Source organism: Myotis yumanensis, unplaced genomic scaffold (genome assembly GCF_028538775.1).
Source record: "Myotis yumanensis isolate MYYU_CA2020_CCGP unplaced genomic scaffold, mMyoYum1.0.hap1 SCAF_1, whole genome shotgun sequence".
NCBI lineage: Eukaryota > Metazoa > Chordata > Mammalia > Chiroptera > Vespertilionidae > Myotis > Myotis yumanensis.
The window spans coordinates 50,743,209-50,759,010 of NW_027223752.1; the positions used below are offsets into that span (position 1 = coordinate 50,743,209).

The 15,802-nt window shown below is 35.2% G+C and overlaps 2 protein-coding genes across 10 annotated transcripts in view; one reads left to right on the forward strand and one right to left on the reverse strand.

The window, feature by feature from the left end:
• The window catches only part of DENND4A (DENN domain containing 4A), a 112,093-nt gene extending 101,439 nt beyond the window's left edge, over nt 1-10,654 (forward strand). For 4 of the 7 annotated variants that reach the window (XM_070420580.1, XM_070420571.1, XM_070420591.1 and 1 more), the window contains 10 exons: nt 1,099-1,193; nt 2,420-2,595; nt 2,688-2,831; nt 3,827-4,025; nt 4,467-4,721; nt 5,708-5,825; nt 5,945-5,971; nt 6,445-6,607; nt 6,786-6,850; nt 8,062-10,654. In XM_070420580.1, the coding sequence (XP_070276681.1) occupies nt 1,099-1,193; nt 2,420-2,595; nt 2,688-2,831; nt 3,827-4,025; nt 4,467-4,721; nt 5,708-5,825; nt 5,945-5,971; nt 6,445-6,607; nt 6,786-6,850; nt 8,062-8,198 (1,379 nt within the window). In that variant the 3' untranslated portion in view covers nt 8,199-10,654. The remainder of the gene's footprint in view (nt 1-1,098; nt 1,194-2,419; nt 2,596-2,687; nt 2,832-3,826; nt 4,026-4,466; nt 4,722-5,707; nt 5,826-5,944; nt 5,972-6,444; nt 6,608-6,785; nt 6,851-8,061) is intronic. The other 3 variants (XM_070420601.1, XM_070420610.1, XM_070420632.1) reach the window with 1 other exon arrangement.
• Nucleotides 10,655-12,879: 2,225 nt separating this feature from the next.
• The window catches only part of SLC24A1 (solute carrier family 24 member 1), a 35,605-nt gene continuing 32,682 nt past the window's right edge, over nt 12,880-15,802 (reverse strand). For all 3 annotated transcript variants that reach the window (XM_070420652.1, XM_070420662.1, XM_070420646.1), the window contains one exon: nt 12,880-15,011. In XM_070420652.1, the coding sequence (XP_070276753.1) occupies nt 14,762-15,011 (250 nt within the window). In that variant the 3' untranslated portion in view covers nt 12,880-14,761. The remainder of the gene's footprint in view (nt 15,012-15,802) is intronic.

The window sequence follows — 15,802 nt, forward strand, 5'->3', positions numbered from 1 at the left end:
TGTGCTAAGCAAATAAAACTTAGCTCACAACCTGATTTATACGTGTTAAAATGAATATTTATTCTTTACTGACGATTCATTAGATACAAAGGTGCCCACATAAATTATTGAATCAGTCAAGGCAAATATTAGAAAGCAACTTTAAACTAGCATTAGCAGAGAGGGATTATAGAAGGTTATTTATTGGGGAGCCATCAAGGAAAGAACTGCCATTCCCACCAGCTCTAAGCATCTACTGGATGATGTGAGGCTTTAGGTCTCTCTCTCTGCCTCCATCTCTGTGTGGCAGGGCCTAGGGCCAGTGGTTTCTCTGGAGCAGTCTCCCCCCACCCCCCATCACTTATTTGCTGAAGTAATCAGGTCATTAGTCTGGGTTATGCTGATTGCATGCCCATGGTGGTATTTAACAAGTTTTCCTGTCCTCTCTATTTCTTGTGAACTAGTAATTACTTTTTTTTACCTTTATATATACTAAATTACCAGTGCTCATTCATAAAATTTAATAGCTGCTAGGGAAAAACAAAAGGTATAGATTACCTCTAGTTTTACTAACAAGATATAATCACTGTCAACAATTGATTTGACCACAGAAATCCCCTTTTTGTTGTTGTTGTTGTTTTAGTACTTATTAAATATCCCATTGCTCTTAAGAATATACTTGGAAACTCTTTCCTAATTTTTAGAGCCTTTCATGATTTGAAACAAGATTAGCTATTTTATATTTTTTAAACCTTAGTACTAAATTTTTCTTGTATTTTAAACATGGAAAAACACAAACAGCAAAATAGTAATTACAAACAGCTAGAATGCCTTCTACTCTGTACACATAAAGTGCTTAATATTGAGTGATGAACACACCAGGCATGTGAGAATCAGGAATTAAAGCACATTTCCTTAGGTTTGCACTCAAAACAAAAACATATACATTGAAAAACATTTTTCATTGTTTATTTGTGTGTTTTTTTTTCTTAAATTACCTTTACTATTTTGAGTAGAACAGTTTGACATTTTATCAGAAAATTTAAGAAAGTGAAAGATTCTCATATCCTTTCTCATTAGTTTTAATGGTTCCGCTCTTTGTTTTTTAATAATGGACAGGATCCCTGTCAAAGTTTGCCTTACCTGGGAAATCAGAGGTGGCCTCTCCCTGCAACACGAGTAACACAAATATCTTCCAGAACTATGCAATGGAGGTACAGTTTTAATCAAAAGAACATTTTTATGTACTGCTTTATGAAAGTTACATTTCTTAAGTATTGATGGTCTTGGATGGAGTAATAAAATGTTAAATATGTAGTATCTGAAAATTTCAAAATGTATGTTGCACCTGAATGAACTCAAAATATCTAGTATTTCAGATTGTTGAAGTCATACCATTTTCCTCTGTTTAGAAAAGTTCCTTTGAGATTTATCAACATACAAAAGCATTTTCATTTCAACATTTATATTTATCCCTTGTTATATGTATATTCTCTTTGAATTTTTATTTTACATCTTAAACACTTAACAACCAAGTTTGCTGTGCAAGCACACTTGTTTGATGAAGATACAGGGAGCCATTTTGGCATTTGTGTCAACTTTTTCCATCATGTTTTTCATTCTTTGTATCAGTTTGATGTAGCTATCTGCTGGATGTGCTGCTCTATCTCATTTTCTTACAATGAAAAAGTTACTCTTTTACCCTTTAATATTTTCCCCTAATTTTTAGGTATAATTTACTTTCAGATACATTTGCATAAAACTGGAGAATAAATTTGTATGTCGCTGGAAAATAAACAATGAGCACTGATGTTGCAGTTTACAAAGTTTCTGATGACTTCAGGAATTTCTACATTTTATTAATGTAAAGACAATATTTATGTTCATCCACAGCAACTATCTTTAGTGACAGACCAGGGGTTTATTGTTGTTTTAAATCTCCAGTCTGTCATGGCTGATACTCTTGCAAAATACATTGATCACACACTTAGTTGTTACAGCATTGACAAATTACTTTAAAGGTTTCTAAATCGTCCCTTCAATTTCTTTATTACAAACCAGTAAGAATTTGTGGACTAGCATTTGTTCAATGACCACACTTTGAGTAGCACAAATCTATAATGTGTAATTACAAATACTTATTTGGGGTACTAACAAATTATGCTTGGGTTTACTTTTCCATGGCAGGCTTTTTTAGTAATTATAGTGATTAAAATTCTTGCTTAAATGCAAGTTTCCTTTTCAGGCAAAAATTTTGGAATAGATTTAGCTGAAATAGTTAAAGGTAAATATATAATGCATTGAATGTAATTCATATTTTGTTTGTAACTTCCAAATCCTTCTGCATTTTAGTGTCCTAGTATATTTATGAATTGAACTGTTTTTAATTTATAATATGCACTAGCCAGCTTACTTTATACAGTGCCATTTTCTCCCACAGGTTCTCATCTCAAGTTGCTCTCGGTGTAGAACTTGTGATTGTCTTGTCCATGATGAAGAAATCATGGCTGGCTGGACAGCAGATGATTCAAATCTCAATACTACATGCCCATTTTGTGGCAATCTTTTCTTGCCCTTTTTGAATATCGAGATAAGAGATTTAAGACGACCTGGAAGGTAATGATTTATGCTTTTTTTTCTTCATGTTTAAGAGTCACATTTCATAGAATCTCTCCTTTCTCAATAAGCTCCTTTAATTCACATTGCAGATACTTTTTGAAGTCAAGTCCATCTATAGAAAATATGCATTTTCCATCCTTTTCAAGTCAGGGAAGGCAGTCTTATATCTCAACATCAGCCTCTGGTCTTGACACATCTGTTATCTCTGTTCAAGGGAATTTTGATTTAAATAGGTGAGTATATTATGTGGAACTATATGTTAACAATTTATATAATATATGTTTTTGATAATGACAAGAATTAGATGAACATTTTAAGGTTTAAGTTGCTATGTATAATAGATTCATAAACTTAAATTCTAAGTAAAACAATATTAAAATTATCTTAATAACCTAAATGTTTAATTATAGTTTATACTCTATGAATCCTCATGGTATCAGTTATATAATTCATATAATGTAATGTTTACTAGTATTTTAAAGGTAAAAATTTTGTAGAACACTTGAAGTTTATAATAAACACCTTTCTCTTGTGTCTGTCTCTTCAGGAATTAAGTCAGTACTACTATTTTGGAATATTTAATCTTCTACTTAGGAATATTTAATAATCTAAAAAAACATTTGGAGCTGATAAAGGAACTGTAAAATTTAAGACATATACAGTAAGCCTAATATAAATAAATCTTCGCTTAAAATTCATTTTGGAGAAGTGCCAAATATAGATAGCTGGCATATTAATAGCTGCATGTGCAAAAGAAAATGCCTGCATAGTACTGGCAGGCTGGTATGATCTGTTTAATCCTAAATGCGTAGGCAGCAAAATTGCAAATCTGTGTGTGCACTATCTTTCATCACAGGTCTGTTGTAGCCCTTACTTTGACTGCCACTAGCTTACAAATAGATGGGAATCTCCCTTCCTACTAGCTGAAAGAATAGATGCTTATTTTCTCTGCTTTATATTATCTGGGCCTGCTGTATAAAAGTTGTCCACTAACTGTTTTTGAATAATTAATTGACTCTTGAATATTTAAAGTGCACTGGATAAAAAGGAAATTTAACATGACTAGACTACTTAAAAATATATTCCTTTTTTCCAAGCTGAAGCCTGAGTTCCTTAGATTTACTTTGCTATGTCCAGCACTGATGCTAAAGAGAAGAATATGGTCTTTCTAGAGAAATAAAGTCAATCTAGACAATTATATGCTTTTTTTTTTTTTTCAATACCCAAGCAAATCTAAACGGCTGGAAAATACATATGCCCGAAGTATTCAGATCCCTGCTGATAGATCAAAAACAGCTATATCAAAATGTCCAATATTTCCAATGACCAGGAGTGTCAGTACTTCTGGTCCCTTGGATAAGGAAGACACTGGAGGGCAGAAGCTAATTCCTACAGGCAGCCTGCCAACTACTTTACAAGGAGCTACAGTATGTATTTTGGTGTTTTTAAAAATTTGGACATTGATCATTTACATGATTTTGTTCACCTTGTCCGAAACAGCCTTATTAGCTTTAATTTTTTTTAAATTTCCATCCGAGGATATGTTTATTGATTTTAGAGAGTGGGGGGCGGGGGGAGGGAGAGAGAAACATCATTGTAAGAGAGAAACATCCATCGGTTTCCTCCCATATGTGCCCCTACCGGGAATCGAACCAGCAACCTTTTTGGTGTACCAGACGATGCCCCAACCAACTGAGCCACCTGGCCAGGGCCAGCTTTAATTTTATTATTGTCAAGGAGAGTTTCTTGTTCCATGATACAATTATAGCACCTTTCTACTTACATGGAAAACATTGACAGGAAATTTTTTAATGACTTAGTATCATAAATCTTGTATTTACCATTTATGGTTTTTATTTATTCAACAGGATTCTTTAGGATTAGAATGGCACCTCCCAAGTCCAGATCCTATCACTGTCCCATATCTCAGTCCTTTAGTAGTATGGAAGGAACTTGAAAGCTTATTGGAAAATGAAGGCGATCATGCAATAACAGTGGCAGACTTTGTGGATCATCATCCAATTGTTTTTTGGAACCTGGTGTGGTATTTTAGACGTCTTGACTTGCCCAGTAACTTACCTGGATTGATTCTTTCTTCTGAGCATTGTAACAAGTATTCAAAGGTATGAGAGTAAAAATTAACTAAAAGACAATGCTACTGTCACCATTGTAATGTTTGCATATTCCTAATGACAAAAAAGTAATGTTTATGCTATTTTTAATAACCATCTTAATCATTAGATGAATAAGATTGATCAAATTGTGTTTACAAATAATTTTTCTTCTTACAGTCTAGTCATGTTTTTTAGCCTTCTTGTAAAATTTATACAAAATGGGCTTGCATTTTAATTATGGCCTCAAGAATTAACTGTAAATAACTCTTATGAAAAGAGTTTGTAAGTTGGCCCCACTCACCTTTCATACCTCCTTCAAAAACAAGCCTGACACTTCTTTAAGAGGATCTCTCTAATTCATATTGTAGTCATGTGCTACCATTCTCTTCATTCCTTTACTCTGGGTTTTTGATTAACATTTAGGTAGTCAGTTTGTTATATGTTCATTTGTATTTTTGATATGTTGTTCTGTAAAAGTGTTTTTACTTTTCATATGCTATCACCACCACGAAATTGTAAAGCCTCTAAGTTCAGAAACCTTGTATTCTCCTTCTTGTGTTTTATATCTATGATGATTGTGCACACATTTTGGATTTTCAGTGCATGATGAATGAGTGTCTGAAGGTTAAGTCAGTCAGAGTTATCTGGCCTAGGGTCTTGGACTGATGTAGAATGGGGCTGCCTGATTTATCTTTGTTTGGACTTCAGTCATAAGCTGGTAGAGATTAGCCCTTCATACTACCCATTCTCACAGATCTCTGTACTTTGTAAAATCTGCTTCGGAGCAGAGATCGCTTTACTTTAGAGATCATTAGATTCTCAACTCAGCCCATCTTCCTTCAGTCAATATAAAATGCATACAAACCAGTCATTTGCTGTTCTCTTTATCTCTTGCACACATACATCTGAAAAAATATTTATAAGGTTATTTATAAGATATTTACAAAACATTATGTAAGGATCATTAATGAATGTTTGTTTATTCTTCAACACAGATTCCCCGCCACTGTATGTCTGAAGATAGTAAATATGTTTTAATACAAATGTTATGGGACAATATGAAATTACATCAGGATCCAGGACAGCCCTTGTATATCCTCTGGAATGCCCACAGTAAGTGCTATCATAGAATGCTGGCTTTTTTTATATGAGAGTAATCTCTACTTACTTTAAATAGCCTAAACTAATGTATAACTGACTTTTATTTTACTATACTACTTTTTGTCTTACAGGTCAAAATCGTACTCTTTTGTTTGAGAGTGAGTGTTAAGTTTAATGCTTTTAGTGCTTATCTTCTATGGAGGTCAAGGGTTTTTTTATTTTTTGTTTTGTGTTTTTTGGGTTTGTTTTTTTAGTAGTGTTGTATATGTGCTGGAGGGGTTATGTTTTGTAGAGTTCTGCTTTTAGCACATTGCTTATCCCAACTTCTTTATATTTATTTTTGTTTGTTTGTTTCCATCTGGGCTGCTGATGTAGAACTTCCCCCAGGAGCTATATTAAGGAGAACAGTATTTTTAAGTTTTGTCTTTGAGGCCAAAAAAGCTTTCGGCCTATTTTTATCATTATTTATCTTTTTTATTTTCTTTTTTCTTTCTTCATTTTAAGATTTCTATTGCCCTTCATTTATTTTTAGTGCTTTGTAACTTCTTTGCCAGCTATCAGTTGCTGCTTAATTTCATTCTCCTTTCTACAAAGAACATTTTCCTTCAACTGCTCTTTGGTTCTTTTACAGCCCATAAGTATCCAATGGTCCATTTATTACAAAAAGGTGATAATTCATTTAGCCAGGAACTATTGAAAAATATGGTAAAAAGCATCAAAATGAATGATGTCTATGGACCAATGAGTCAGATTTTAGAGACACTGAATAAATGTCCTCATTTTAAAAGACAGAGGTAAGTCATTATCTTAAATGAACATATTGGTCCTCTAGGCATATTAATGTTGTTTGCTTAGTATTTGTTAGAATATCTCATGCTTATATTAGCATAAAAATTTTTGTAGAAAATGAACAAACTATATGCATAGTAATTATCTTCTCCATTCTTCCCTTCTCCCCCCACCCCCTCCCAGGAGTTTATATAGAGAAATATTATTTCTCTCACTTGTGGCACTGGGAAGAGAAAATATTGATATAGGTAATTCTGCATAATATTTAACATGTAATACTTATATATCATTAAAAATATGTGTGTGCATACTTTCAATATATTCTATAGTTTTTATGTTGGTTGTCTTTATTATTTTAATGTATATTCCTATAATATACTTTTTTCTTTTATTTTTTTGATATGAGATACTTTGATATTTTGGTAATGTTAAGAATAAAGGTAACAATAGAATTTCCATATGATCCATTAATTCCACTTCTGGATATATACCCAAAAGAATTGAAAGCAGAGTCTTAAGGAGCCATTTGTGCACCCATGTTCATAGCAGCATTATTCATAATAGCTAAAATGTGGAAACAAGTGTTCATTGAAGTATGAGTGAATAAACAAAATGTGGTATATACATACAATGGAATATTATTCAGTCTTAAAAAGGAAGGAAATTCTGACATATGCTACAGTATGGATGAATCTTGAGGACATTATGTTAAGTGAAATAAGCCAGTCACAACAAGTCAAATACTATATGAGTCCATTTATGAAGTACTTATAGTAGTCACATTCATAGAGACAAAAGTAGAATGGTAGTTGCCAGGGGCTGGAGGAGTGGAGAATGGGGAATTATTGTTTAATGTATTTAGTGTTTCTGTTTTATAAGATGAAAAGAGTTAATGGAGATGGATGATTATAATGGTTGCATCTTATGAATGTATGTAATACCACTGAACTGTAGAGTTAAAAATGGTTAAGATGGCAGCCCTGGCTGTGTAGCTCGGTTGGTTAGAGCATAGTCCCATTACGTCAAGGTTGAGGTTAAATCCCCGGTCAGGGCACATACAAGAATCAACATAAATAAGTGGAACAACAGATCGATATCCTTCTCCCTCTCCCTCTCCCTAAAAAAAATCAATTAAAAATGGTTAAGATGGTAAATTTTATGTTATATATATTGTACCTCAGTTTTAAAATTTGGGGGGGAAATCATTTTTAAAAGTTGGCATCTTAAAGCTTTAAATTTCACTGTTCTGTGTAATCTCACTCTAAAGAGCTAAAGAGCTATGGACTCTAAAGTTCCCATGTTCCCGTTCTGAAATTCTGTGGTCCTTTAGTTGTCAGAAAAGACCTCAAGATTCCTTCTTGGCCTTTAATTTTGCAGTTCTATAGTATTACAAAACTTGGTTGTTATCAAAATCAAATATAAATTTCTTTATGCCTTTGTTTCTTGTGAATTTTTTCAGATGTATTTGATAAAGAATACAAGATGGCATACGATCGTCTCACACCTAGTCAAGTCAAGAATACACACAACTGTGATAGACCGCCAAGTACAGGAGTGATGGAATGTCGAAAAACCTTTGGAGAACCTTATCTTTAAGATGTGTGTGTGTGTGTGTGTGTGTGTGTGTGTGTGTGTGTACTTTCAATATGTATTGTATAGTCTGTGTATAAAATAACACTTTTAGACTCTAAACTTTTTTTCTTCAATTTTTGAAAATGAATTTGTAAATGGTTCAGAATGTCCATATAGCTTATGTACAGAATATTTTAAGAAGAGAATAGTGACCAATAGGGAGAGAGCCACTTTGTTTCCCCTTTCCTTTTTTTCTTTACTTTCCCTGTAACAATCAGTTCGTTTTGTGATGGGGAAATCCCTAAACAAAATTAGTTCCCATAAAATAAAACAACCTTTTCATGGTTTCTCTTGTAAGAGACAGATTGAAAACTCATGTATGAAACTTGAACTAATGTAGTATCTCCTGTTTTCATAGACTAGTCAAATGTTTTGACCATGAAGTTGTATTATACATATTTTAAATTGTTTATAGTAAGTTGATATTTTTTTAATTTTTAAACTTAATATAGCAAGCTTAAAATGAACTTAAACTTATAAAGCAAGCAATTAAGTGCTTATTTTCCTTGTCTGCTATTTGAAGTAACTGGTACAGCTGCAGATCTCTATATGTATATCTATCTATCTATATTTTTTTTATTACTTGGGGGAATGATTAAAAAAATGTCAGTGCTAGTGTCTGTGTTGTCCTGGAATTGCATGTTAGTACTCCTACGCCTAACTGCAGTGAGTGAGTCATGACAAGGCTGTGCACTGCCCAGACTGACTCATTGAGCCTTGTGGAAGGAGAGCCCCAGAAGTTCCAAGTCTGTTTCTGCAAAATCAGGGTCAGCATACCACAATTCCAAAATTTCTCTATTGCTAATAGATACATACAGTCCACAGGGGAAATAGCTTGCAAAGCCAAATATCAGCTTAAATTTTAATATCTACATAAATATTTATGTTGGGAAATATGTCAGACAATATACTCTATTCCAGATTTTAACCTTAATGTCTAAAATATTGGGTATGATGCAAATTGTACTGTATTTATCGGGAATATGGCCTGGAGTTTTCGGCTAATATTATATACACATATAAATATTCAATTTTTTTTCAAAAGTAGAAAAGTAATAACTCTCTAAAAGTAAAGTCAGAGAGAATTTCCCATATTGAGGAAATTGGCTTTTTCAATAAGCCTTCAGAATCTGAAGTTTATGGAATGTAAAGTCCAGAAATCAGACAATAAATTGAATATTTAAGCATCATGAATAGATTGTAAAATATATTTTTAATCTCATCATTTCTAATTTTACTTTCTTTGGGTAATTCTGATCAAAAGTATTCTTTGGCTGTTAGAATTATTTATAGATTTTCAATATGTGTGTATGTTTGCATACATTGTCATTAAGGAAGGAATTCTCTAGCCAATTTCAAAGAGAAAAATGGGTGGTCCCAATTTATATGTATAAAGCCAGTAGAGTCCAGGGCATTTGGACTGGGGATAACATGAAGTCCTGAGACTTAGAATCAGCTCAGCTACAGAAAACCACTTTTTGAGTTCACACTATTAGTGATTATCACGAAGCTGAAACATTTCACAGCTTTCTTCTACTCTGGAAAATAATGGGAAGAGTTTAAAAATGTAAAATTTTAGTTCAGTTAGTTTGGGGCTGAACTTGCTTACTTGAAAAATCTGGTGCTATGCACATGTGTCTGCCTCTCCTTTGTAAATACCACTCCAATTTTGTCTTTTACTATTCAAATCCAAGCTTCACATTCTGTCTTATGTTTTCTACCTAAATCAGCAGTCGCCAGCCTTTCGGACCTCACGGACCACTGCTTGGCGACTGCTGTTCTAAATCACTTTAAGTTGATAGTAAGAAATATGTGATAGGTGAGGCTTTTGGCATTGCCCACAAACATCCCTCCAAACAGGATTCTGGGGTTCTATTCTGGCTTTTGTTGTTGTTTATTGGTTGGTTGGTTTCCCTTATAAGAACAGCTTTCATTATTGTTTACCTATCTTTAACAAAGTATGAATCACAGGTTTTTTTTATCTCAAATCTGACCCAGAACGGTGAGGTAAAGCCCATTCTTCATGGGTCAAACTTATTTGGAAAAGTGAATGTAATTTGTATCTCCTCCCCCCACACATAGTTTTATTTCTGCTTTTGGTTGGGTTTTGTTTCCCCTACTTTTAATCCCCAAGGAATATTATTTACACAAATTTAGTCTTAAAATATACTCTGAACCATGAAAAGGAAGTGGTAAACTCTTCAAAACAAAATTAAAATATGATCATCCTTTAAAATAACTCTATACATTCTTTCCTTCAGTTTTTTCTCTGTTGACCGTACATTTTGGAGAATTATGGCCAATTGTGTTGGAGAGAAATACCCTTTGCTACATTATTTGTCTCTGATTTTCTTACTCTTGGTTTTGTTTATATGTTTAATAGTTGAAAATAAATCATTCTGTGTCCTGGTATAACTTTACTACTTTTTTCAATTGTGTTTTGAATGTCACACACTTGTATTTTATATCATATTTAGATATTCAGCTTTTCATCCTATTGTCAGGGAGTTGTGCAGCTTGTTCATATTCTGATTTTTGTCTTTTGTGATTGTTTGGAGGGTTTTTGTGTTTTTGTGTGTTGTTGGGGGTTTTTTTGCTTTAAAACCCTAAAATCACCTGCCTGTTTTATTGTAAGATTTTCTAATATGTCTTCCATTTTTGTATGCAGAGAAATGATCCCTGAAAATGTTGGTCCAGCATTTCAGGTGATAAATACTAATTTTACTTTATGCTGGTAATTACTATGATATTTTAGTGCAACTAACAATTGATAGCCTACTGTATATAGAAGGCTGTTATGTTGAATTCTAAATACTTTGTAAGTATATGGTAAGAAAATGCCCATTTGTATGGTAAAGTGTGACAGCCCAGCTTTGTTTTTATTTCTCCCACTAGAATTTGAAAGCTGCTTTCAGGCACTTTATCTCAGAGCAGGAAGGGAAAGAGCAGACTGAGCTTGGCCCACCTTTGTGCTCAAGTTTGTATTCTCTGCCCTTTCTGTTTTGACACAAAGCTGAGTTTTACTTCCGAATTGAATTCTGTAGCAGCTGCATATCAGTTTACCTTCATATCCTCAGTATTTGGTATCTTCTTTTTAATACCTTCATATTACCCTCTTCCTCTGGCCTCACAGTACATTTGCTGGCTTAATTATTCTTGTTCACAAAATCAGCAGTGTACAAATTCACATAGGAATTTCTGACTCTGATTCAAAAAAATCTGTGTGCTTGGGCTTACTCTCTGAGATGGTAACAAACTCATCTGATAAAGTTATTGTGGCCCTTTCCACAGTTGCTGTTCATGTGGATGGCTCCCTCCTTTTGTATGTAATGATTTTCTTTTCAAACACAGTACTGTGATAGACCACTGGAGCAACGGATGGAATTTTCTTTAAATGAAATTCTCCAGGTTTTACCTGCTCATCACAGGGAAGGGCTGAAAAGCAGCAGCAGTGCCGTGGGTGTGTGGGCAGCCTTAGGCCAGGGTGTCCTGCTGGTTCTAGTGATCCCCCTGCCCCAGGGATAGACAGCCTGATCATGAGCTCTCTATGCCTTTTATAGAGACCAGTCCCACCTCCAGCATGACCTGCCCACAAAAAAGGGGTCAGAACCAAGGGTATTCTCTGACACATAAGGTCGACCAGTTCTTCAATTGTATGTACTAGGCTTTGCCCAGAATATTACATTCCAATTCTGGCTGCCTTTGGTATTCAATCTTTAAATAAATGATAATTATGGTATCCAGTGGTTCTCAACCTTCCTGATGTCGCGACCCTTTAATACAGGTCCTCATGTTGTGGTGACCCCCAACCATAAAATTATTTTCATTGCTACTTCATAACTGTAATGTTGCTACTGTTATGAATTGTAATGTAAATATCTGATATGCAGGATGTATTTTCATTGTTCGCGACCCACAGGTTGAGAACCGCTGGCTATAGCCAGTGTTATAAAAGGCCAAGCCTATAATTTGATAGAAACATTTTCAGATGAGAGTGCAATATATTGTTCGCAGTGTATAGTAACCATTTAAACATATACCAATTTTCATAAGTTTGAAATGTAGCCTTTTTTTCTGGTACCATATAGAATTTTAACCCATTAAATTAGAACGAGTTTCACATTACTAGAAATTTGGCCCAAGTCCATCAAGAAAATGAAACCTCATGGGGAATGAAGAAGAAACCATCTGTTCAGCCAGTCTTCCAATTCTGACACCCTTGTGGGGACAGTTTGGACTTTCTAGACTGAACGAATGATCTAGAATACAGATTATTCTGTATTCTGTCCTATCTTTTCATATCACATCTGTTCTGCCTATCAAATGAAGGGACCATCTCAACATTATGTTGACATTTTAAGATAGTATTTAATCTCTAAAACAGCACAATTTTAATGAATTATAGATCTGTAAATGTATGACAAAAATTTTAACTTCCAAGCATCTTTTACAAGTTACATAAGTTTCCCATCTCCCGGAAATCTTTCTCTCCTTTCCCTCTTGAATTCCTACTCACCCATCAAGACCCAGCTTTCATTTTATATGCTTAATCCTTTCTGTCATAGTGTAAAGTTATCAGAACTTCCTTTCTAGGCAAAGAGAAATGCCAAAAATTCAGTACACTGATTAGGAAAAGACTGTTAGATCATTAGAGTTTATTTTAATCATGAAGCAGCTTTATCATTACAGAACATTTCACTGTCCCATCACTCCCCACCCAGTCATTTTGGGGAAGAACGCCAGGTCCCTGGCCATCAGTGGGGAGGAATGCCCCGCGGCTAGCTGGAATTGGCTGCAGAAACCAGGCTGGCGCCCAGAGTTGGCATTGGGATCTCCCTCCTGTTCTTAGGTCATGGCATGTGGAGACTGGGCACTGCAGCAGCATCAGGAATGAGGATAACTTCAGAATATGGAATTTGAATATGACTCCATATTCTTCATCAGTCTTCTCTGGAGCATTCTGCCCATGTTTGTAAAATACCAATGGGACTCACAATTTATTGAAACTGAATAAAAGTCATTTCTAAAGAACATGAATCCTGGGGTAGTGAGGCCATTAGTTTAATTAACCCAAACTAAAGATGGATTATGGACTGAAGTACTTTCTTTGAACGCAGCCCATCAACACCAAAATGTTTGATTTTTTTTTCATATCACATCTGTCCTGCTATCTTCTAGTCTTCAGTGAATCCTCTCTCATGTTGTAACTAAAGCTCTATTTACCATCATAATCTACAGTCCCCTCAGTGACCTTTGCTCTGAAACCAGGGACATAGAACTGTTTCATTTCTCATGTGTCCCTTGATGCTAGTAAAAGCAGTAAGCATTGGTATTTAATATACAAGCACTTCAAATCCCACATGAAATGTTTAAATAACCACACACTTTTTAAAAACAAGTGTCCTTTACACTAGATATCTTGGAAGCAGAAATACTTTTGTTCTCACTGTGTTGCCATTGTGCTAAGCATTTTTGGGATTTCTCCTTTGTGATTGCCTTAATCTCCACTTGTAAGCCACACAAGACATCAATCTTCTTGCTTTATAATCCCATCTGGGTTAACATGCAAAAGTGGCCTTGCCCCCTGGATCTCTTACTTTATAATCCAGACTTGGCTCTACTGACTGAACTCCACCTTCTCACTCACTAGGAGCAGCTGTAATGCTGGGTGAGAATATGCTGGAAGGGCAGAGCCAGGACCAACCACTGTGTTATATATATGTCTAATCCCTCAAGGAGACCGCTTGATGGAGACAACACTAACTTGGACTTTCTAATAAGTACATATTTTTAAATAGCCCTTAGAGTAGTTTTCCTTCTCTCATATCCAGGCCTTCCAATTTAAGGGCAAATTACAAATTTTAATTTCTTGGGTTATTTTAATTTCACTTTCAGAAATGCAGTAAGAGCTAATGTAATCCTTTTAAGCTATAAAATATTGGTGCACATCTTACTAATGATAATTGATTCCTGTTATATTTCATTTCTTCCTATAGCCTTAGCTCTTAAACTCACCAGTAACTGAACCAGTGATGATTACAAACCTGGTAGAACCTCATGTTTTGAACAGAAAAAGAGGAGACCGTGAAGTGCAGCATGTGCTTGGGGCAGGAGCCAGGAGGGTCAGAGACCACCTCTGCATCTTTTGGATCAGCAGCCCTTTAATAATCAGGAATACGTGAGCTTGGTGGCTTGTCTTAACTGTGCCTGTCCCAACCGTCCAGGTATCTCATGTAGAAAACCCTCTGACTCCAGGGGTCCTTTTACTGGAGTCCATGTGACAGTTGTCTGTAGCAGTAAGGGTTGGAACTCCATACACTCCCCAACCACAGAAGTGAGATTTTTAATCACAATGAGCTGCAGGTGTTCCCAACAATAACCTTCACTCCTGTATCACACTGACATCAGATGCTCTCAGCCTCTCAGTTCACTCTCCTGGATCATGTTCATTCATCAATGTACCAAGAGGTACAGTAACTGCTGGCTGGTTTTCTGATCCATGTCCACTTTGAGCAACAGTGACTGACTCAGATAGATACAGGACAGGATATGATTCGATCTTCTAACATCACACTGATTATCAGGAATATAAAGTAAAGGAGGAACATTGTGAAGCCCAGGATCTTGTTCATTCTCCATTTGCACGATGCAATTGAAGAGATCACAAACAGGAGCATGAGAAAAAGCAGGACGATGGCACAGAACAAGCCATTGCTGCTGACTGGAACAGGCTGTAGTCCATTGATAAGAGAGAAAAGCAACCAGGGAACAGGCAGGCTGCGAGATGAAGAAACAATGAGTATTTTTCATGTTTATAATCATCCAATATACTTAAACTGTATTTTACAATTTACAAAGCACTCATTTTTACACACACACACACACACACACACAAAATCTATGAAATAGAGCAGAAAATATTAGCCCCATTTCACAGAAGAGGATACCAAGGTTCAGGAAAGTTCAATTACATGCCCTTGGGCTCACAGTTAATAACTGGGAGAGCCTGGATTGAAACTAAAGTTTTCTAGGTCTGACTATTTTTTCTTCATACCAAATGACTTCTGTATGACTAACCAGATCTGTTGATGTGTGACTCTAAACTCTAAATTTTTATGATAAGGCCCAGCTCAGGATAGCATTCCTTTAAATTACTTAGGGATTAGGGCTCTCCTATGCCCTTTCCCTGCCCCACCCATACACACAAATTCAAAGTAATGAAACCAAAGCCACCACTGAAGTCCAGGGCATGACTAGGGAAATGAAAATAGGCCAGGTGAGGGAATGGGTGCAGCAGGATGCAGCATTTGCTTGTTTATACAAAATGCTTTTATAGCTGGCAGGAACCCAAAAGCAAAGGAACAAGAACATCAGGAAGTGAGACTGAGTCATTGTCCCAACCCCACCTCCACCACCTTGCAGGTCAGTGAGCAGATCATTTGATTGTATTTAGTAATGGAATTTAATGGACTTTATTTTTCAACTCATCTATAAATTCCAGTCAGTTACATTTCAGGCAGCATTTTAGTTCTATTATCTCATCTGTCTGTGATTAATGAAGGGAGAAT